Genomic DNA, 22,972 nt, shown 5'->3' with positions numbered 1-22,972 from the left:
CAGAAAGATGCAGGAGAGGGGACTGTGCCGGGAAAACACTGTTTACAAAATAAAGGAGCGAGGGTACGGCTTCTGAACCCTTGTCTGTGCTCTGGCCGGGGATGTCACCCCATGCCAGCGGCCGAAGCACCGCACCGTGCCCCCACATCATCTGCCGGGGCCCTGCCGGTTGCCACCCTCTGCCTGGTGCCGGGGCCGGGAGGAGCTGCCTGACTTTGCCCCCTCTGCCCTTTTGGGGCGCAGGGGCTGTGGGGGTCTCCTGCTGCCTGCGCTGCCCTTGCCTGCCCTTGCTGCAGCTCAGCCCGGGGCTGGGAGGGGGGAGCCGGGGGAAGGGGTGCCCGTGCGTGTGCCAGGGTGGGCAGGGGTGTGCGAGCGTGTGTGTGGGGGGGTGTGCACATGGGTGGGTGGGTGCACACATGTGTCAGCAGGGTATGCACAGGGGTGGGGGGGTGCACAGGGGTGAGGGGGTGCACAGGGGTGAGGGGGTGCACACGGGTGGGGGGGTGCACAGGGGTGAGGGGGTGCACACGGGTGGGGGGTGCACACGGGTGGGGGTGCTGGCGGTGGCTTGGGGCTGCCCTTGCAGGGGCTGGGGGGAATTTACCCAGCAAAACTTCTTTTACCCCGCGGGTTCCCCGCCCGCAGCCCGGGCCGGGCTTACCGGCAGCACCGGGCGTACCGGGGGGCCGGTGCCGGTACCGGGCGGGCCGGTGACCTTGGCGAGCCGGCGGCCCTGCGCAGCGCCGGGAGCCGGGGCAGGGCCGGGCCGAGCTGAGCTCCCGGTGCCGCCCCCTGCGCGGAGCCGCACCGGCAGCACCGGCGGCACCGGAGCGCTCCTGCGGCCGGGCCCCTCCCGCGGGCCGGCACCGGCGCCCGCGGAGACACGGTGAGTGCGGGAGGCTGCGGCGGCGGCTCCGTTCGCTGCGGTGGGGCCGCGGGGAGCCGGGACGGGACCCCCGGTACCGGCAGCCCGGTCGGGGTCTGCTCCCGGCGGGGCGGGAGCGGGGGCGGCGGCGGCCGGGCCGGTTCCCCCCCCCCCGCGCTGCACTGCCCGCTCCCGGGCACCGGCGTCCCTCAGCCCCGGGGCTGCCGCCGCAGTGCCCCGCACTGCAACACCGCACCGGCCCCGGGGCCGCCGGCGGGGGAGAGCCGGGGCTGCTCAGCTCCCCCTGCCCCCGACCGGGCACCGGGACCCCTGGGGGGGCTGCCCCGGTCCCTCTGTCCCCCGACCAGGCACTGGGATCCTCGGGGAGGGCTGCCTCGCCCGACCGGGCACCGGGACTCCCGGGGGGGCTGCCCTGGTCCCTCTGCCCCCCGACTGGGCACCGGGACCCCCGGGGGGGGGCTGCCTCGCCCGACCGGGCACCGGGACCCCCGGGGGGGGTCTGCCCTGCTCCCCCTGCCCCCGACTGCGCACAGGGAACTGCAGCAGGGCAGCCCTGGACCCCTTGTCCCCCGACCGGGTACCGGGACCCTCAGAGGGGCAGCCCTGGTCCCCCTGCCCCACAGCCAAGCCCTGACTCCCCTTCCCCAGCCCCACGGGGGTCTCATTCCCACGGTGGGGGACCCGCACAGACAGCCTGGGCTGGGATCTGGGACATCGCTGAGGACACGGGGCTCAGAGGGGATTGCAGCCCCTGGGTTGCAGGGGGGCTCCGACACACGTTTCCCCCCAGCTGTCCCCGGGGAAGGGGGGACGCGGCACGGGGCAGGCAGCCGTGGGGCTCCAGGGGGGCTCCGGCAGCCGCAGCCCACTCCCGCGCCATCAGTTCAGTTTCCAGATGTGCCAGCGCTGACATAAATAACTCAAGAGATCCGGCCCAGAGCGTCTGCCATGAAATATTCATCCCGGCTGTAACTGAGCGGGTGAATCGGAGTTCAGCGCCGGCGCAGGCCGGGGGGCGCGGGGGTCCCCGCAAGCCTGGGGTGGTCGGGGGGGGGGGGGGGCAATGAGTGACCCAGCGCTGCCGGTCACCCCCCCCCCCTCTGCTTGGGGTGGGTGAGGTGGGAGATGGAGTGGGGGGCTTCCCCATGAGGGGTGTCGGCGGGTGACGGCATCCCCTTCCCCTGGCTGGCACAGCCCCCACGGGGTGCGGGTTGGGGACCAGCATCGCTGCCGGGGGTCAGGCAGAGCGTGGGTTTGCTCACAGACCTCCCCTCCACCGCTCTCCTCCCTGGGGGGCCGGTGGGTGCTAAGGGGCTCTGCTCTCCCCCCAGATGCGTCCCCGAGGCCCCTGGGCCGCTGGCCCAGCAGCTCTGCTGCTCCTCGCCGGTGTCCTCGCCTCTGACACGCTGCTCAGCACCCGGGGACGGAAGAAGGTGGTCCATGTCATGGGTGAGTGGGGACGGGGGTCCACAGTGGGGATGTGGGCTGGACCCCCGGGATGGGACAGGGGGAGCTGTCCTGCAGCTGTCAGGCTGTTGGGTTTAATATCCATTAAAGCGTGATCAGGGTCTCTGGGGCACCCATTGTGTCCCCCCTGCCTTGGCTGGGAGCTGCCCAACCCTCCTTGGGGTTTCCAAAGACCCCAAAAGAGGGAAATTCCCCCCCAAAGGTGGTCCCCACGCCCCCAGCCTGCCTTGTCCCCGCTGTGGGTCCTGCCCATGTGCCAGCACTGCCTGGGATGAAGGCAGGGGCAGGCTTCGGGACAGGGACTCCCCTGAGCTCGGTGTCCCTTGCAGAGGGTGACAGTGGGGCCGTGGTTGTGCAAACGGCCCCGGGGAAGGTGGTGACGCACCGGGGCGGCACCATCATCCTGCCCTGCCGGTACCACTACGACGTGTCCGCCCACGACCCGGCCGAGATCCGCCTCAAGTGGACCAAGGTGACGGAGCCGATGGCCTTCGTGGATGTCTTCGTGGCGCTGGGGAAGGCGCGGCGGGCGTTCGGCAGCTACCGCGGCCGCACGGCTCTGCAGGAGGATGGCTTCGGCGACGCCTCGCTCATCATCCGCAACGTCACCCTGCAAGACTACGGCCGCTACGAGTGCGAAGTCACCAACGAGCTCGAGGACGACACCGGCATGGTCAAGCTGGACCTCGAAGGTAGCGGCACGGCTACGGCGGGGAGGAGGGATGGGGACGGGGAGGACCCCGGGTGTCCCCGTGTCCCACGCGGGATGGCCAGGACGTGGTTCCTGGTGCCGCGTCCCCGAGCTGGGCTCGGTCCTGCTTTACGGCCTGTTGTTTTTCCTGGCGTGTGCCGTGGTTTATTGCCTCTGTTATTGGCTTTTATTGTTGCTCCAGGTTTACACGCTGGCAGCTAATAAACGCTGGAGATAGATAGCAGCACGGCCTCGTAAAGCACCGGGGAGGACCGGGATGTGGCAGCAGCATTGGTGCCGTGCGCGGCTCCAAGCCCACCGGGATGAGCTGCTGTGGCTGGGGATGCCGTGAAAGGGGGAAAACCCTTTTTTGGGGGCTCGGGAGGCACAGCCACGTGGCTCGGGCCAGTATGGGCTAGCTCCAGGGACACCGGGGCTCGGCTAAGACCCCACATGGTACCACCAATGTCCCCAGGTCCCAGAGCAGCAGCCCCTGGAGCCCGGGGGTGCCGCGGGGGTCCCTGCGGTCACAGGGTGGAGGGACTTTGGGGTTACTGAACAAAGCCTGGAGCACCCAAACTCCCCGAGCAGAGACGATGGCAGCTCATCTTCACTGGGCTTTACAACGGATCCCATTCCCCACCGGCTCCTGGTGCCTTGTGCTGATGCAACGACCCCGTTCGTTGGGTGCAGCTGCAAAATAAGGCGGGGGAGACCCCCCACACCCCAGCCCTCCTCTCTGTACCCTCAGGCGTGATCTTCCCCTACCACCCACGCCTGGGTCGCTACACCCTGAACTTCCACGAGGCGCAGCAGGCGTGCCTGGAGCAGGACGGCATCCTGGCCTCACACGACCAGCTGCACCAGGCCTGGCTGGAGGGCATGGACTGGTGCAACGCCGGCTGGCTGGAGGACGGCTCGGTGCAGTACCCCATCTCCCGGCCACGGGAGGAGTGCGGCCGCAAGGACACGCCGGTGGGGGTACGCAACTACGGCTATCGGCACAAGGAGAGCGAGCACTACGACGCCTTCTGCTTCACCTCCAACCTCAACGGTAACGGCAGGGGGGGAAACTGAGGCACAGAGCACCTAGATCCTGGTTTTGGCTGGGGGTGGGGTCCCCACGACAGTCTGGGAAGGTGCTCAGCCCTGGGCAAGAGAAGGATGCGGCTGCATCTGCCTTCCCTGGGCTCCCTGGCACATCAAGAGGGTGTTTGGTCCTGAGGACCCCCAGCAAGGACCAGGATCCCGCCCCATCACTTTTGGGGCTGGGGCACCCGGTTTTAGCAAGATCCATCTTCCCCGGGCAGGAGCAGGGGACAAGGTAATTGCAGCAGCAAACGGGACGGGTGATGGATGAGGCCGGGGCCACGCAAGACAGATGGGAGCCGGGAGGGCTCCCGGGCTGTGTAAATTCCTCCCGGCTGGCAGGGCTGCACGGGGGGGCCCTGCCGATGTTTATTTAATGGTGGCAGGCAGGATAAATAGCGGGTGTAATCACCACGAAGAGCCATCACCGACCACCGCTGTGCAGCCCCCATAAATCTGCCCGCACCACGGCGGTGGCTCCCCAGAGCCCACCCCTCCGATTGCCCCCTCTGGCCCCCCCCAAAAAGTGTTGGGGAGGGGCATCCCCGGGGCTTGCACCGCTCAGCCCCATCCCTGCCCCATCCCACCCCGCCGGGTGCCGGTGCCGTGCCAGATGGAGGATGCTGCAGCTGGGTCCCCGTCCACGACAGCCCCCTCTTTGTCCCCCCCCCCACCCCAGGCAAAGTCTACTTCTTGAAGACGTACCGCAAGCTGAGCTACGCCGAGGCGGTGCAGGCCTGCAAGAACAACGGGGCGGCCGTGGCCAAGGTGGGCCAGCTCTACGCCGCCTGGAAGATCCAGCTGCTGGACCGCTGCGAGGCCGGCTGGCTGGAGGACGGCAGCATCCGCTACCCCATCGTCAACCCCCGGGCACGCTGCGGGGGCCGGGAGCCCGGCGTGCGCAACCTGGGCTTCCCGGACAAGAAGTACAAGCTTTTTGGGGTTTATTGCTTCAAAAAGGCTGGCGAGGCTGCCCCGGAGAAGGCACTGGGTGGGGGGCACCCCAATCATGTGTGAGGCTCACCCTCACCCCCAGACTTGGCCGGGGACCCTCCGCCATGTGCTGGGCTCCCCGGCGTCGCTGCCTCCTGGGATACGGCGGCGCGGGGAGCTGCGGGCAGCCCCTGCGTTGGACTGGGAGAGGTGCCCGTGCGATGCCGGTGCAGCTGCTGCGCCGCAGGCTGCGGACAAAGCCCAGTGACGCTTGGGGAAACTGAGGCAGCGGGAGGGGATCGACTTCAGTAGCCCAGCCAGGAGCCTGCGCTCGGATCCAGGGCCGGCTCGCCAGCTCATTGCAGTTATTGCTTATCAATCAGCGTATTGCATGTGCTAAAGGCCCATCTGGAGCAAAGCAGGCTTGAGCCCCCGATGTCCTCGTCCTTGTGCCCGGGGTCCCCAGCTCCGCACTGTCCCCAGCACTGAACCCCCCTGGGAGATGCTGCGGGCAACTGCCATCATGGGACCGGCAGGTCTCTGTGGGGGGGCTGACCTGCCACGGGGGCCCCCTGCCCCCAGAAATCCCACCTTGGCTCAGGGCAAGGACCGGGGGCACTGGGCTTGGCTTCGTGCAACATGGGCAGCTGGGGGGGGGGGCACCTGCAGCCCCTCCAGCACCCGCATGCACCCACTCACCGCTGGCCACCCCCACGGGGCCACTGCTGGGCGAGCCGAGTGCCACACGCCACGAGCCCAGGGCTGGGGCAGCTCCTTAGTGCTTGGCTTCGTGCAGAAGCGGCCGATGCCGGGAGCGGGGAGGTGCTGGGTGGGCACCATCTCCTGCGCCCACCCGGCCGAGCACCGGCTCGAGGCTTTCTGCAGCCCTGGCGCTCGCGAGCTGGACATAGATGAAATAAAAGCTTCGGCCGCTTTTGAGAGCTGAGCCGGGCTCTCGTGTCTCCTTCGCTGGTGCCACCCTTGAGGGGCATCTCGGGTGCAAAGGGACCCCGGGCTGCCCTGCGCCGCGGGGCTGCTCCCCCCAAAGATCTTCTATTCACTCCCTATTCAGAGCCCCGGCATCCCTGGCCCTGCTGTGCTCTCCCTCGCAGCTGGAGCTGGGCATGTTCAGAGCATCCCAGCTGTAGCATCCCGACGGCATCTCTTTGGATTTATCGGGACCAGATCCAAGGGAGCAGCATCAGCAGAGCCGCCTCGGTGCATCGCGGTGCTGGCAGCAAGCGGGAGCCACCGCGGGGGTGGCAGGGCACAGGTGGGGACCCCGGGGTCCCCCATGCCAGAGCGGGCTTGGGGCTTCCCCCCGCGCCTGGCACAGCTGAGCACAGTCCATCCATCACCTTCACCGACTTCCAGTGCTGATGAAAATAAAGAGCTGCTGGGAGCTGACACCCCCAGCCACCGCGACCTCCAGGAGGGGAGTGTGGGGACCACGCAGTGCCGGGGGGCCACCGGAGCCCCAGGTGGTGGCTGTCACATGCTGATGGATGGCGGCTGGAGTGGGAGCCGCAGCCCCTGCACCCATGGCTAACACAGGCAGCACCCTGATAAATTCATCATCATCTCTGCATCTTATTGGGGCCGGCAGGGAAAGCCACAGCCGCGCTGCTCACCGCCGGCAATGCACGTGGCAGCCACCGCCGGCATGATTCATGAGCTCTCGGCTCGTGCCGCGAGCAGGCGGCAGGGCTGGCACAACGAGCCCTGGGAGAAGGATTAGGTTTGCTCAAAATTAATTTAGTGGCAGCGAAAGGAGGCAGATGGAGAGCGCCGGCGAGGCAGTCCCCGAGCAAGGCAAGGCAAGGCAAGGGCTGTGGGGGGGGGGATCGTCCCCGGGGTCCCCGCACTCCCCCTGCTCCAAGGAAAGCGCAGGGTTGGGGCCACTCAACTGTTAAAAAAATTTATTAAAATGTCCAGCAGTACAGAAAGGCAGAGTCAGAAATGGCATGGGGCGGGGGGGGGGGGGGGGGGAGGTTGGGTTGGGGAGGGGGCTCGGGACACAGCAGTCACGTCGCAAACAGCAGAGATCAGAAAGCGCCGTACACACACACACACACGCCAACTCCAACGGGGACCCGACGACGAACAGAAAGGGAAAATAAAAATCAACCCCCAAACCAGGCGGCAGAGCGGGACGCCAGCCCCGGTGGCATCATCCCCACCCCGCGCCAGGCAGGGTCCCCGTGCCGGCCGCAGGGATGCCCCGCAGGCAGGACCAGGGGGCTGGGGTGGGAAGATGGGGGGGGGGCTGCTAAAAAACCGGAGCCACCCTGGGCCAGTGAGACACGACAGCCAAGGTGGGAGATGGGGGGAGCTGGCGGATTAATCCCCCTCCTTTGGGGAGGGGGCCAGAGCTCAGCCGGGGGGCAACAGCCCCCGCGCGGGGATGGGAGGGGGTCCCCGTGCGGGGCTGGGGGCTCGACCCCTGGGTCGGGGGGGCTGAGCGTGGGGCATGCAGGGAGGGCTGGGGACGCACACGCAGCTGCCCCCTCCGGATCCTATTCCCTACGGGGCCGGGCATCCTAGGAGCTAAAGCCAAGGGGGGTTATAAAAGAGGGAGGGTGGGAGGGGGGTGGGAAACGTCACCACATCCCGTTGGGGACCCGGCTGGTCCCGGGGTGGGGGGCCCTTGTGCTTCCTCGTCCCCCGGCTCTAGAAGTAGTGGCCCTCCTCCATCCAGTCCAGCCGGAGGTGCTTGCGGTGTTTTCGCCGCTCCTTGCGGGGTTTGTGGTGGTGGTGCTGGTGGTGGGGGTGGCTGTGACGGTGGTGATGGTGACGCCGCGCTCGGTGCGACCGCCTGGCTAACGGGGGCAAGGGAGGGGACCCGGGGGGGTCAGGGACCGTGGCCCCCGGGAAGGAGCCGGTGCCTTGACATCCCCCCCCCCCCCCCCCCCCCCCGAGACCCCCCTGTCCCCACTAACGTTTTGTGCAGAGGATTTTGGGCCGGTCCCACTTGCCGGTGCTGTGGCACTTGATGGTGGGCACGTGGCGCTGGGTGAAGCCCTCCTCACACTGGTAGCGCACGCTGGAGTGGATGCTGTACTTCTCCTTCTTCTTCCCCACGGTGAAAGCATTCGCCACCTCTGGCGGGGGCCCGCACAGCACTGGGGGGGTGGACACAGACCCCCGTCACCCCCCCCCCCAGCACCGGGAGGGGACAAGGGGACACCCTGCCGATGCCACCGGTTCTCTCCGCAAGCTGGAGCGGCGGTGGATGGCTTTACGAGGGGCTCCTCCGACAGCTTGGCAGGGAGGTGTTCCCCAGGATTCACTTCGTTAATTAATGGCCTTATCGGGGCGAGCGCATCGTTAACACGCGGCCGGTGGGAGAGGGCGGCGTGCTCCTCCGGCTCGCAGCGAGCAGCTGGAGGTTAATATAACTTTGAAGATAAGGAATGAGAACTTAATAGTTCTAATGGTGGCAAATTAAACAAATTAAAGTGGAGAGGGAAGAATTGACTGTGGGGGGGAAAAAAAAAAAAAAAGGAAAAATGGAGATTAAGGGGAACTGCTCGAGTTTTCCCGGACGAAGGGCTGGGAGAGGTTTCCTGCGGATGAGGAGGTGCCCGGGGGCTGCGGGATGGGGATGCCGGGGCAGGTGGTACCTGTGCCTTTCTTGCAGATGTAGGGCAGGTTGTAGTTGCAGGGCACGTCGTTCCACTTGCCGATCTCGTGGGAGACCAGCACCACGCAGTCCTCGCCGCCCGCAAAGAAGTTGTCGGGTTGGTTCTCCCGCCAGTTCTCGTATTGCTGGTGGGACACGCGAGAGGGTGAGAGCCCCTGCGCCCCCCATGCCCTGCACCCTGAGCTCCCCACCCTGCACCCCAGGAGGAGCCACCTCCAAGGGTCTCACCAAGCCGGTGTTGTCGGTCCACTGGAAGTCCTGCTCCACGATCCTGTCATTGAGCCCGATCCAGGTGTTCTCGTGCCCGAAACCTACAGAGAGAGGCACCCACGTCTCACATGGTGAAGGCAAAGAGCACCCAGGGGTGCTGATGCTTCAAGAGCTGTGGGACGGGGTGTTATCCCCCCCACCCCGCACCATTGATGAAGCCGTGCTCCTCCCGCGAGTGGATGCTGGTGAGGTGGCCGGCGCGGCGGCGACAGTCCCGCTCCGCGTCCTCCCAGGAGCGCCGGCGGGCGAAGTAGCGGTAACAGTGACCCTGGAACTTATGCCAGTTGTGGTCGCAGCCCTCCGTGTCTGTGGGAAGATGGGGACGGTGAGGGGGACCGGCCCCCCAGCACGCCGGGGAGGGATACAGGGAGCAGCTCCCCATCACGGGGTGCGGGGGGGGGCGGGGAGGGCAGGACTCCTGAGTCCCCTTCCCAGCTCCCCACGCCTGCCCCCAAAAGGACATTGGGCATTGTCCCCATGGAGGTCTCGCCCACCCATGGCAACACACCCTGGGGGGACACCGGCTGCGCCCTGCCCTTCGCTGCCGCTCTGCTCCCCACCTTTCTCGCAGCGGCTGCCGCCGTAGCTGGGCAGGCAGAGGCAGACGAAGGAGTTGACCTCGTCAATGCAGGTGCCGCCGTTCTGGCAGGGGCTGGACAGGCAGTCGTCGATGTCTGCGGGAACACACCGGGAGCTGCGGGCACGTGGAGACCCCCCCCCCCACCGCCCACCCAGCCCAACGTCCCCTCCGCCAGCACCGGTGCCAGCGGTGACCAAGAATGGGGGGAATCGAGCAGGATTTAGAGCCGCAGCTCCACTCCCCTCCCCACTTCCAAGCGTGGCCGCTGCTCCATGCCGGGGAGGCACATGCGGGCAGGGCCAGATCCTGCCCTGGCACAGCGGGATGCTCCGGCCACTCACCGATCTCACAGTTCTCCCCGGTGAAGCCCGGGGCGCAGCTGCAGCCACAGACGGTGCCGTTGGCACGGCAGGTCCCGCCGTGCAGGCAGGGATTGTTCTGGCAGGGGTCGGCTGGAGCTGCGGGGTGGGAGCGGGCGCCCTGAGCCGGGGAGGGGGGGACACCGCAGCACCCACCCCCTTCCCCACCGGGACCCAGGGCCTGGACCTGCCCCGGCGCTGCCAGCTGCTGCACATTAACCACGGTGCCTCTTCCGTCTGGCCGTGGCTCTACTCTTTAAATATATGTTGCCTTTGTGCCAGCATCCCCCACCAGCAGCCGCCTCTCCAGCTATTATTATTAGCAACTGCAAATATTAAATATTTAAGAGGATGCTTTCCCAGCTCACGTTAATAGCTTGGCTCCCTTTGAAAAACCTAGAATCTGCTCCCAGCCCGTCGCGGTTGCTGGAAACTCCCCGGTGAGTAAATTGGTTTGGGTAAAAGGAGAGACACACCCCCCCCCCCCAAACCTCTGCCTTAACCCCATGGGTCAGCACCGCACTGTGCCTCCCTGGGGGGGGGGGGGGTGGGGTGTCAATCTCGAGGTCCTCCTGCCACCCAGCCTGTTTCTCTCCATGCCCATCAGCTCCAGGTACCCCCAGCACCCCAACCCCGCAGCACAGCACTCACCGTGCTGGCTGGCATTGCCGGCGCCCGCCCAGGCCAGCAGCTCCCGCTCCTCCAGCCCTGGCTCCTCGCCGCTCCCGCTGTCAGCATCCAGCAGCGGGGACCCCCCCGGCCCCTCCAGCAAAGCCGCCGTGGAGGGCTCGAAGAGCGGCCCCGCACTCGGGGACTCGGGCGCCTCCGGCACCCATGGGTGGGGAGCAGTGGGTGATGGCCAGGGGCTGCGGGTGGCTGAGCCGGGAGGCGTGGGGGGCTCTTCCCTCTTCACCTCCCCGGAGGCATCCTCCTCACCAGGGGCCGTTGGTGCATCCTCGAGGCTGGGGACACCTGAGGGGCTGGGGCTGGCAGGGGGCTGCCGAGGGGCCGTGGGGGGCAAGAGGAGATGCTCCGCTCCCCCCAGCTCCAGTGCAGCATGGCTGGTGGGTCGTGGGGCCATGGGGGCGAAGCCCGTGGACCCCTCCTCGGCCACTGGCTCCAGCACCTCCACCAGCCGCTCAGTGCCAGCCCGCAGGGTCACCTCGCTGACCGCGGGGGGAGACGAAGGCGAGGGGACGTCCCACACTGCGGGGGACACGGCTGTGTCGCCACTTGGCTCGGCTGAGCCCTTCCCGGCATCCCCGTACCCAGCCAGCTGCTCGCGGCTGGGCTCAGCCAGTGGCTCGGCTGGCCCGTGGGGAGCTGTGGGGCTCAGCTCCCCCCAGGGCTGGGGAGCAGCCGCCTCGGTGGGGCTGGGGGTGGCGGGGTGCCCCACAGAGGAGCTGGCCGGGTGGAAGAAGGTCACCGCTTTCCTCTGCCTCTCCAGCGAGCCATCACCCGGGGCCCCGATGCCATCACCGCCATCACCGCAGGACTGCGTGGCCCTCTCGGGGCCCTCAGCCACCAGCGGGGCTGGGGGCAGAGGGGGCCGCGGTGGGACAGAGCCACCGTCCTCCTGGGAGAGGGCGTCCCCGGAGAAGTCCTCGGTGGCATCTCCGGGTGGCTGGGGAGAGTCCCCGCGGGCACTGGGGACGTGGGGCTGAGCCCCAACCATGGTGATGTCCCAGCGGACGAGAGCATCGTGGGGAACCGTGGAGGCAGGCAGGGATGGGGATGGTGGAGGGGGTGTCCGTGCGGGCCCCCCGGGATTGTGGGCAGCTGTGCGGGGGCTCCACCACGGCGAATCCCTCCGGGCAGGCGCCTGTGGTGAGGGGGACACCGGGGCAGTGGCCGGTGCCATCAGCTCTGCAAGAGACAGCACAGCCATGGGGTCCCCGAGCCGGCGCAGCCCCCGCCAGGACCCCCCCAGCTGCTTTTGGGCATCACTTACCGGGGCCGATCTCCTCCTCCACCGCGTTGGAGGGTGAGTAGGTGCCCTCCCGCTGGAGGCTCTCAGCGCTGGTGCGGGGGATGCTCCACGTCTCCACCGCGTTGGCTGCAGCCCCCTTCACCTCCAGGGCCAGGATGGGGGCCTGGGTGACCGTCCCCACCGGGTCCCCAGCCACCGTGGGGTCCTCAGCCACCACCACCACGGGGTCCCGGCTCTGCCGCTGCAGCTGGAAGTAGCGCCCATTCAGCCCGGCATAGCTGCTCCGCCTCGGGGTGTGGGAGCTGGCTGGTGGGGTGCTGGGGGTCTCTGCTGCCGTGCCAGGGACCGTCCCCAGCCCAGGCGGTGCCGGCGGTGAGCTGGTGATGTGCTCCTGGGCTGGGCTTTGGGACTGTGGCAGGAGGGCGGCCAGGGACTCCTTGGGGCCAGGGACTTCTTGCACCAGCAGTGCCGGGCTGGTGCTGGCCGGATCCTGCCAAGAGCTCACCGGCGCCTGGTCCACCACGTTGAGAGCTTCATCCTCGTGGGGCCATGCCGGCGAGGGGGCCATGGTGGGAGGCAGGGACGTGCCATCGCCCAGCCCCAGGCCATGAGCCACGGGCGCCCGCGACGGTGCAACCCTGGGGAGGTCACCGCGCTGTGCTGCTGGGCTGCTGCTCGCCAGCCGCAACTGCTCGTCCTCGTCCTCACCCAGCCCCGCGGGCCCCGGCTGCGGCAGGAGGCCATAGCGGTCACGCGGGATGTCACGGGTGTCCCCCGACGTGCCCAGGTCCTCGCCGTGCTCCACCAACACGTTGTCACTGCCTGGCGGGTCGGGCGTGGGCGGCACTGGCTCCTCCAGCACCCTCTGCCCCGTGGCCACATGAGCTGCGGTGAGACCACGAGCATCAGCCATGCTGACAGCGGGACCGAGGGGCAGGACGGGCATCTGGGGCATGAGTGGGGACCCGCAACCTCCGCCGGGGCTTGGTATCAGGCACGGCATCCCCCAGCCTTGTACCGTGCCAGGGTGATGCATGGAGCTGGGCTCCCTCCCAGCGCAGCTCTCCTCATTTATCTCATTAATTCCCCAATTAAATATTCATCCGCAGCAATTTTCCCGGTGATGCCCACCGATTCCCAAGGGAAGAAGGGCCAGGGCTGGTGGGGGGCCTGGAGGGGGACGCGGTGCCAGCATCACGGATGGTCCCCCTTACCTTTATAGCAGTAGGCGTCGAATTTGGAGGCGGCGGGGGGGAAGCCGGTGCGGTTGGGGAACTGGTAGAGGGTCCTGACGCCCGAGGCCTCGCCACCGCATTTCCTGCGCGGGAGCCTGATGGGGTAGCGGACGCTGCCGTCGGCCAGCCAGCCCGGGTCGCACTGGTCCAGGCCCTCGCGCCACGCCAGGTAGAGCTGCCCCGTGGTGGCTAACGAAGCCCCCTGGCTCCGGCAGTGCCTCCGGGCCTCCTGCCAGGTGAACCGCCCCGGCACCGTGGCGTAAAACACCGTCCCTGCAAGAGAGCAGAGCCCGTTGGGGATGCGGGGACAGAAAGCCGTGACGGTCCTGATGGCTCGGAGCTGGGTGGTGTCTTTTGGAAGTCGCCATGACTCAAGCACGACAGCCACGCCGCGTCACTCGGCACCAGCACCGAGGGTAACACTGAGCGCTGGCATGGCACCGGCACCCGTCCCCGCAGCCAAACCGCAGCAGGCAAGAGATGCATGGAGATGCCCGTGCTCCCGGCTACAGCCATCTCCCCAGGGGGACGTCCCGGGGCACCTGCCCGCCCGGCCTGGCGCGCACCCAGCCGCCGCGGCACCACTTGCACCGCTTGCCTCGCAGCTCCCGGGCGTAGCAGTAGACATCGTACTCTTCGCCGGGCTCTCTCCGGCCGTAGCTGCGGACGCCAGGGAGGCTGTTGCGGTCTCCGTAGCAGCCAGGCCGGGAGAGAGTGATGGGGTACCTGCCGGAGAGGGGCACGGTGAGCGCTCAGCTCCACGGCCGCCCGCGGCGAGGTGCGCCTGGCCAGCAGCCCGTGCTGCACACTTACCGCACGGTCTGGTCGGCCAGCCAGCCCGCGTCACAGTTGTCATAGCCGTCCTCAAAGGCGGCCTGGAGGTGCTGGGACGAGGCGATGACGGCCGAGTTGTCCAGGCAGGCACGGCGGGCGGCGGCAAAGGTCAGTGCGTAGCGCTCGCCCGCGGGGCGGTAGTGGAAGGTGACGCCTGGAAGGGCAGCGGATGGCACAGCTGGCACAGGGTGCAGAGCTGGCACGGCTTGTGCAGCGTGCACAGGGTGCACGGGGTACATGGAGTGCACGGCTTGTACAAGGTGCAGGGCTTGCACGGGGTGCACGGCTCGCATGGGGTGCACGGCTTGCACAGCTTGTACAGGGTGCACAGGGTACATGGAGTGCACGGCTCGCATGGCTTGCACAGTTTGTACAGGGTGCACAGGGTACATGGGGTGCACGGCTCGCACGGGGCGCACGGCTTGCACAGCTTGCACAAGGGTGCACAGGGTGCACGGCTCACACGGGGTGCATGGAGTGCATGGGCTGCACGGCTTGTACAGGATGCACGGGGTCCACAGCTTGCATGGGGTGCATGACACACACGGGCACCCATGCCACCCCGCCGCGGTACCCGCGATGCCCCCGCAGCTCTCCCGGCAATGCCGCCCCATGGCACGCTGCCCGGCTCACCCGTCACCTCAAGGGGCAGCAGGTCCTGCTCATCGTCGATGCCGGCCACCACCTCGCAGCGGTACAGCCCCGCGTCGCTGGCGCGGGCGGCGCGCAGCAGCAGCGTGGCGTTGTAGCGGTCGTGGTGGTAGCCAGGCAGGGACACCCGGCCCTCGTAGGCTTTCACCACCTTCACCGCGTTGTCCTTGGCCACCAGGATGGGGACGTCCTCCCTCTGGCCGGTGGCCGAGCGCACCTTGCTCCATTTGACGCGGGGAGGGTCGGGGGGTTCGTTGGGCCCCAGCGAGGCGGAAGGCTGGAGCAGGAAGAGGCAGGGCAGGGCCACGGGCTCCCCCAGCCCCACGCGCACGGCCTGGTGCTGTACCCTGTTGATGTGGATCACCTTCCCATCGTCCTGGGAGCCTGCGGGGAGAGGTGCCCAGATACCACGGGGATGGGCGGCGGGAGCTCCTGCAGGGCTCTTGTTCGTAGAGGGGAGAGCTGGGGGCATTGCAGGGTGTTGGGGGCTCCGTACCGGGCACCCCTGAGCCTCCCAAGGAAGGGACGTGAAGCGGGACAATGTGCAGCCTCCCCGTCTAGCGGCTGCAGACCAACTTTGCCAGTTAAATCTGCCCCTCCAGCTCTGAACCCCGACTCGGCCAAGTCCCCGTCCCCCCCAGGATGCTGCCAGGTTGTAGCCGCTGCTCTGCACCCGTGGGTCCCGCACCACTCCCGTGGGGATATCAGTACTCCCCATCCCTACTCGCAGAGGTGAACCCATCCCAACGACCCGGTGCCATCCAACCCCTGTGGCACCAGCAGGAAAGCCATCCCCACGCTGGGATAAAGTGTGGCAGCGATTGTGACCTCCTCCTCCTCCTCCTCCTCCTGCACTAATCCTGCCCCAGCCTGTGCAGGCTCCCGGCTCTGCCGCAGCAAATCCCACAAGTCTCGGAAACCCCTGTGGCGTGGCTCTCCCTGCCCGCAGCAGGGTCGGGGGGGGATGCTCCCTGCAGAGCCCAGCTGGCTGGGGACTGGGGACGGCCACTAATCCCCGCCTGGCACCTTTCCCCCCCTCCCCTGGCTCCCCACCCTCCATCGCACCCCAAGCCCTTTGCTCGCTGGGAGATACATAGGGCGGGTACCAGGGTGGGGGGATCCCAAAACCCCCCAAAACCCCCCGTGCAGCAGGATGCCGTGATGCCCCCACCATGCAGGACAGGGGGGGGACATGGGCTCTCCCGGTCAGAGACACGGCAAATCCCCGGGGGGCTCAGCTCCACGGCAGGGAGGGGGCTGGGGGTGCTGCCAACGGGATTAAGGATTTAAGGTCTCGCCCACGGGGATCCCAGCGTGGGGGGTGTCCATGGTCGCCTGGGGGGCTTCTCCCTCGCTAATCCACCACAGCCCAGGGCAGGGAGGTGTGGGGGGCCGCAGCCCGAGCCCTCCCCTGCTTATTATTCACCCTCACTATTTATTATGGCTGATACTTCATTATTTGCTGCTGTTTACCGTTACCGGCTACTTAGCCCCGGCTATGGAGCGCTGGCGGCACTTACCCAGGACGGCGATGGGGAGGAGGGAGAGCCCGAGCAGGAACCAGCAGCCGGCATCCCCCATCACATGGACCATCCTTGACCTGCAACGAGAGCAGGGGGGTGGGAGGCCGCTGGTCACCCACTCCCTGCTTGTTCAGCGACGCCGTCGGGCCATAAATCACCGCGGGGCTGCGCTGACACCAACCCCCGGGAGCTGCGGGAAGAGCAGGATTAGCCCCACTTAGGAAGATGCCATTAGCCTGGAGAGAGTTTGATTTCACTCTTGGCACGAAGCCGGTGTGGGGTCGGGATGGAGGACGGAGTGCCACCCATTGACCCATCGAGCACCCAGCCGCCCCACCGGGGCATCCCGCTGTGTCCCCTGCCACCAGTGCCCCCCACGGTGACATCCCCGCACCCACCACGTGCACTGCCGGAGGTGGGACACATGTCTCCACGGTGGGGGCAGCAGGCAAGCCCGGGGGTCCCGCAGCCCCCCAGCCCAGCCGCGGCAGAGCCGGCGACGATGGAGCCAGCCCTCGCTCTGCCCCCAGCATTAACATGCAGCGGAGGCCTCTGGCTGCCGGAGCCAGTGTGCGGCGCGTGGAGCACAAAGCCAGGACTGCCGCTCGCCGAAAATCTCCCATCCATCTGTTTGACTGCAGCAACGATTAGTATTTTCTAAATCGTTTGGTCTCCGGGCTTGGAGGGAAGTTGGACAGATTGCTAGCCCGGCGCGGACACAACCATCACCTGGCTCCCACCACAACCATCACCCGGCTTGGGCTTTGTTTGGGATTTTAACCAAGCTCCGGCACCCCTCCGCCGCCGAACCAGCCAAGCAGAGGCAGCAGGGATGCAACCAGCACCCCCAAACGCCAAATGGGGCCGCGCTGGAGCTCGGCACCGCATGGCCGCGAGCTCAACCCAGACCCAGGGTCCCCCGTGCACTGGGTTTCCTGGTCCCCACGCGGGTCCCCCGGCTTTGACACTGACCCCCAGCCAGGACAGTGAGCTGGGGAGCACCGGGCTTTGGGGGGACACCAGGAGCCCCCCAGCCCTCTACCAGCTGCCTGGAGCCAAGGCTTCGGCTCAGCCCACAGGTTCCCCCATCCCTGATGCTCCATTTTCCAGACCTTGATTTCTCATTCTGTCCCTTCTGCTTTTATGGGACAAAAATAGAAAGAAAGAGCAAAATGGCGAGAAAAAAGGAGACCCCCCGTGTTCAGCACTGGAAAAGGGCCTTATGGGGGGTGCAAAACTGCATTTTATCTTCTCTCTTCTTTAGAAGAAAGCGTTTGCAGCCCCTTCCCTCCCGCAGCAGCTCCGCGGGGCTCTCTCCCTCCAAACCCAGCTGCCGATAAAAGATGAGGAGGTGACCTGACCCCGGCTCCGGCCGCGGAGGGAAATTCCCAGGGTGCGGAGCGGGGAGTGGGCTGCGGCTCACTGCGCCTTCGCCCAGCCACGTCCCCCCAGGAGCCAAAAAAACCCAGAGCAGCCCCGGGGCTGCTCCGTGGCACCGACAGCACGACGGTGGCTCTTTCTTCCCCGCTTAGAGATGCTCCAGGAAGGAAATCCCCCGGGCTCGCAGCCTCGGCAGCACCAAACTTTTCCCTGTCTTCCCACTATGGGGGAAAAAATAAATTGCTTGGCACAGTCGTGCTCGGGAGGTTCCAGCTCCTCCCCACTGAAATGCTAATTTTGACTTTCTAGGATGTCAGGAGCTCTCCCAGCACAAACCATCAGCGCCGGGGCATGGGAGGGGGTGGCTCTGGGGTGGCCCTTGCCCACCCTCCCGGCCCGTGGCCTTCGCCGAGCCGTGGCCCCAGGACCCGCTGGGCGAGGGTGGGGTGGTGGATGCAGGATGGGGGCGGTGGGTGCGGGATGGGGACATCCAAGACACTCAGCACCGGGGGAGAAGGGTGTCCTGGGTGCCATGCCCGCACACGTCCCAGGGCTTCGAATCAGCCATGCTCCCTTTTTTTTGGATCTTTTCACCCATTTTCTTTTTTGCATCCCTCGACACTCCCCCCTGCAGCATCCAGGTGACTTTTCTCATCGAAGGGCAAACAAGACAATTTCCCACACGGGACAACAGCGACCAAATCTCACTCCCCGACACCTCTCCACAGCATCCCTGAAACCTTCCTTCTCCATCCTCCTCCTCCCTGGCCCGTGGCCGCCCCAGCTCCCAGCAAGGCAGCCCCCATTCCCAGCCACAACCCGGGGCCACCAGCCCCAAACCGCGGGGTCCCGTCCCCGAGCCCTGCCCAGGGCCACGTCAGGGTAGTGGGACGGAGCAGGAGCCGAAGGACCCCGAAGAGCCACGTTAATGTGCCAGCGTATAAATACTCCTCTAAGCTCTTGGATGTTTACCCAGAGCCACTGTTCTGGAGACGGGTCCTCGCTGAGCAAACGCCGGGCAGCAAGCGCCGCTGGGTAAACAGCCCGGGGTTTATTTAAATGTTAAACAGAGAAGTTGCTCTTTGGATTTGCAACCCCTATCCCAGCTGGCTGCGGAGCTGGGCGTATGCCATGCTGGGGCTGGATGGATGGGACCGTGGTCCCCGACCCTGCTGGGGGCACCCCAGGCTGGCAGCACCAGGGGAGAGGGTGCTGCCGGCGGCAAGGGGCTGGGGGGCTCGGGGCTGGGGGACCAGAGGGCTGCGCGGCTCCGGCTGCACCGTCGCCTTCCCTGACATCAGCATTTCTGCAGGTTTTGCTTTCGCAGCAGGGAAGGTGCCGCGGTGGGAAGGGCCGGCCCCGCTGGCAGCACCTGCTGCCTCCTTGGGGAACCCGGATCGTAGGCAGGGGGGTCCCAGGCTGCCCCCACCTCGGGGACAGGACACACAGCCCCAGCCTGCCGCTCCCTTGGGGCCACCCGGCTGGCACCCCTGCCCTCGAAGCGCACGGGGCCCGCATTCCCGGTGGCACCATGGCTCCGCTCCAAGCCACGGAGACAAAGGAAGGTCCCCGCCGTGCTCCTTTCCCCCCAGCCCCTCACTGGACCCCCGGCTGCCGCCTCCGCGAGCGCAGCCCTGTGCTGAGCCAGCAAAAAGTTTATCCCAAGGTCAGGACAAGCGGCACGGCAGCCTCCATCCCTGCCAGTGCCGGAGCCACCACACGTGGCGTCCCCTGTGCGAGGACCCCCACGCCGCGCCAGGGGCTGCCGAAGCCGCAGCCAGGCAGCCTCCTCCCAGCCTCGGCGCCTCGTTAATTATTGAGACCGTCTCCCTCCCACCTCCTCTTGATCCACTAACCCACAATCCAGTTCCAGCAGCGCCAGTAAGGCAGCCTGGGGCTGGCACAGCCGAGTCCCGACCCTGCGGCACTACTGGGATCAGCCCTGGCCGGATCCATGGCCAGCATGCTGCTGCCAGCATGGCTCAGCACCACCAGCCTCTGTGCCAAGGGGGGGGAAGCAGCACCAGCCCCATCCCACTGGGGCAGGATCCGGCCGGGGTCCCCATGGAAGGGGCCACGGGCTCAGCCACGCCGGGCATCACCGCGCCATCCACAGTGATGACAGCAAGGCAAGGAGGGTGGCACGGAGAGCCAGCGCCGGCCACGCCACCATGAGCCCGAGGGGCCGAATTTCACGGGGGGGGGGGGGTGGGGGTGTCTCTCTCCGCAGTCAGATGCGACAGGCTCAGGGCACAGCGACGTCCCCGGTGCCACGTGGCTGGGCCCCCTCGGGGACAAGGAACGCGTCCCCGTTCCCCGAGCAGCCCAGCCCCAGCCGGGGGAACGGCAGATGAGAGATATTTAAAATAACGCCGGTGCAAAGCTGCCCCCCCCCAACCCGGGCGAACATTTTCACATCTGTCACTAGCTGTCACCTCATGAATAATTCATCTGACTCATGAATATGCAAAGCCGGGGCTGGTGATTACCTTCAGCTGAAACATAGCTTAATTCCTCACAGGCCATTGGGTGCTGGGACGACCCGGCCAGTTTTGGGGTCTCCTCTCGTCCCAACCTGCCCTGAGCCATGGGCGGGGATGGGGGTGGCTGCAGACCCCGGGATCCCCATGGAGCAGAGGGGACATTTGGGACAGTGGGGGGACATGGGCTTGGGATGGGTGGGAAGGGAGGGGGGGCACTGCCCACCCACCCAGGCAGCCTGGATGCAGCGGGACAGGGGTGCCCCCACTCTGGGGATGCCCCAGCCCTGGGGGTGCCCCCAGCTGCCCCCCCAGGCAGGGCGCAGACCCTGTGACCTCTGCTGTCCCCGCGGGTCACTCCGGTCCCTAGCGCCACCAGCGCACACACGGCCTTCCAGTGCCCACCCACACAGTGTGTCCCCCCCACATCACGGGGCTGATCCTGCACCCCCCCCCCCCCGCACCCAACCCCACCGGAGCCACCAGCCCCCCGCAGCACCCACCTCCCTCCCAGCGCCACGATGCCTCCGCCGCCCCAGCGGGGAGGGGGTGTCCGCCGAGGGCCCCCCCGGGGCTGCACGGCCGCGGCGGGAGCCCAGCAGCGGGGCCGGCTCCGCGTCCCCTCCTCTCTGCCCACAACAAAGGAATTCTGCAAACCTCGCTGCCGTCACATCTCACAGGCAACGTGATGCTTCCCGCTCCCCCCCAGCCTGCGAGAATAAATTAGCACCTCAGAAAACTGTGATCCCGTCCAATATGGGCCCTTTGCTGGGTGCGATTTTTATTAGGCAGACAGTCTGCAGCCTTTATTTTAGAATTTGCTCTTCTTTTTATTTTTTTTTTTTATTCCCCCCCCCCCGGCTTTCTGTCTTTTCCCAGGAAGCTGAAAGTGCTGCAGGAGCCCCAAAACCGGTGCAGCATCACGGCAAGACCCCGACCCCAGCCCCGTGGATGGCTTGGCCGCACGCCGGCGAGCAGCTCTGTAAGCAGCGCCGGTGCCCTGCACCAAAAGCGGGGAGGAGAACACCTGGCCGGTGGGCCTGGCACAGAGCCGGGCCTCCGGCACCGTCCTCCCCGCTGGCGCTGGGTTTGCCGAGCCCCCGGACCAGTGTGTGGGAGCGAGGAGACCCCAGGCAGCCGCAAAACCCTCGCCGGTACCCGCACCTGCATCCGTCCATCCCGGCAGCCCTCCGTCCATCCAGCCCGGCCTCGCCACGCAGCATCCCCATGCTGGGACACACGGGCTGGGACTCATCCTGCCCATGGTGCTGAGCCCCCACCGCGCTGCCAGCCCTGCCTGCTCCCTGGCAGCTGGGGGCACCCCGGGGATGACACAGCCAGGCTGCGAAACTTCCCGGCTCCCTCTCTGCCGGGGAACCACCAGCAGCACCAACGGGGAACTGGGCGGCCAAGGCAGGGGAGGGGGACGAGGCGCACCCAGCTCCGGCACCGCGGGGGGACAGCTCCCCGGCGGGCACCCATCCGCCAGCACCCGCTGCCCTCCTGCCACCCCTCGCCCCTTCTCCCTGCCCGCCGCCTCGCTGCCAGCGTCCCTCAGCCCTGCCTGTCCCACTGGCCCCAGTGCCGGTGTCCCCCAGCCCCTGTCAGCCCCAGTCCCAGTGTCCCCAGCCCTGAGAGCTCTGATCCCCCCAGTGTCCCCCTGTCCTGGTGTCCCCACAACCCCAGTGACCCCAGCCCCTTTGTCCACCTGCCCCAGTGTCCCCAACCCCACTCCTGATCCCCCCCAGCCCCGACCCCAGCATCCCCCCCAGCCCCACCGTCCCCAGCCCTGATGCCAGCATCCCCATCCCTGACAGCCCCAGTCCCCTCAGTGTCCCCAACCCTCAGGCACAGCATCTCCCCGACCCCAGGGCCAGCATCCCTCATCCCTGCCCACCCTGGTACCCACAGCGTCCCTCAGCCCCGATCCCAGTGTCCCCCCCAGCCCCCGCATCCCCCAGCCCTGACAGCCCCGTTATCCCCACCGCGTCCCCCAGCCCGGATCCCTCCCGCTCCTCCCGGAGCGGTGCCACCGGTCCCCCATCCCCGCGCGCTCCCACCGCCCGGCCCGGCCCCGCCGGCACCGGGCACCGCAGCGGGGGCGCGGCGCGGGCGGTGCCGGTGCCGGTGCCGGTGCCGGTGCCGCACGTACCTGGGGCCGTGCTCACGGCGCGCAGGGGGTCATCGCCGCCGGTGGAGCCGAGCACCCCGCCGGCACCCGGGGGCTTAAAAGCGGGGCGCGGAAGGCGGAGGGGGGCAGCGGGCCGGGCCCCCCGGAGGGGGCCGAGCCGGGCCGGGCCGGGCCAATCGCGGCTGGCGGCAGGCGCGGCCCCCCCGCCGGTGCCGCCGGTGCCGCCCGCCCGCCCGCACCTGCCCGCAGCGGCGGCGAACCCGCGCCCGCTCCGCGCCCCGCCGCGCTGCCCGGCGCAGGGCGAGGGGCGGCCGCGCATGCGCCGCCCCCCCTCCCCAAACAGGGGCCGCCCCCCCCGCACCCCCTCTCCGGCGGGGCCGCCCCCTCCCCGTCGAGCGGGGCCGCCCCCCGCCGCAGCACCGCAGCCCTCCGCAGCCGGGGTTGGCAGGGGTTTGGGGGGGGGTGTCCCTGTAATGGGGGTGGCGTCCCTAAGCGGGGAGGGGGGGGGGTCCCTTCCAGCCCCTCCGCAGGCCCCCCAGGTCGGTGGGGGGCCCGGCGTGCCCCCCCCTCCGTATGCACCGGACCCCCCCGCAACCCTGCACTGGGAGCCGGCTGCATCCAAGCAGGATTTTAGGGGGTCTCCAAAAGGGGGAGGGGGGTACCTTCCAGCCCCCAAGTCACTGCGGGGGCCCCCTCTATCCCTGCCCTGTCACCCAGAAGGATTTTAGGGGGTGTCCAAAAACGGGGAGCATCTTCCAGCCCCTCTGCAGCCTCCCCCAAGCCAGAGTGGGACCCATCGTGTCGCCCCCTGCACACGCTGCACCCCCCCGGCATCCCTACCCTAGGACCCAACGGGATTTTAGGGGGTGTCCAAACAGGGGAGCATCTTC

The 22,972-nt window shown here is 67.7% G+C and overlaps 2 protein-coding genes across 4 annotated transcripts; one reads left to right on the top strand and one right to left on the bottom strand.

Annotated features, from left to right (window-relative positions):
- Positions 1-848: 848 nt before the first annotated feature.
- On the top strand, positions 849-6,012 carry HAPLN4 (hyaluronan and proteoglycan link protein 4). The gene is made up of 5 exons (XM_076359401.1): positions 849-886; positions 2,218-2,335; positions 2,683-3,045; positions 3,796-4,098; positions 4,813-6,012. Exons 2-5 carry the CDS (start codon positions 2,218-2,220, stop codon positions 5,148-5,150), a joined length of 1,122 nt encoding a protein of 373 aa, XP_076215516.1. The 5' UTR covers positions 849-886; the 3' UTR covers positions 5,151-6,012.
- Positions 6,013-6,970: 958 nt separating this feature from the next.
- On the bottom strand, positions 6,971-22,240 carry NCAN (neurocan). Of its 3 annotated transcripts, none has more exons than XM_076359360.1 (15): positions 22,104-22,240; positions 16,089-16,168; positions 14,551-14,952; positions 13,897-14,071; positions 13,682-13,809; positions 13,063-13,356; positions 11,870-12,733; positions 10,570-11,784; positions 9,901-10,017; positions 9,540-9,653; positions 9,127-9,285; positions 8,938-9,020; positions 8,690-8,834; positions 8,006-8,188; positions 6,971-7,881 (listed from the first exon to the last, which is right to left on the bottom strand). In XM_076359360.1, exons 2-15 carry the CDS (start codon positions 16,159-16,161, stop codon positions 7,667-7,669), a joined length of 4,167 nt encoding a protein of 1,388 aa, XP_076215475.1. In that variant the 5' UTR covers positions 16,162-16,168; positions 22,104-22,240; the 3' UTR covers positions 6,971-7,666. The 3 variants fall into 3 exon arrangements, with proteins under 3 accessions (XP_076215475.1, XP_076215476.1, XP_076215477.1); XM_076359361.1 differs by lacking the exon at positions 22,104-22,240 and adding an exon at positions 20,455-20,549; XM_076359362.1 differs by having other exon boundaries at positions 7,671-7,885.
- Between the last annotated feature and the right edge of the window lie 732 nt (positions 22,241-22,972).

The sequence above is a fragment of the Aptenodytes patagonicus genome, chromosome 25 (assembly GCF_965638725.1).
Source record: "Aptenodytes patagonicus chromosome 25, bAptPat1.pri.cur, whole genome shotgun sequence".
NCBI lineage: Eukaryota > Metazoa > Chordata > Aves > Sphenisciformes > Spheniscidae > Aptenodytes > Aptenodytes patagonicus.
The sequence above is the reverse complement of the archived record's forward strand: the minus strand, read 5'-3'. Positions and strand labels throughout refer to the sequence as shown.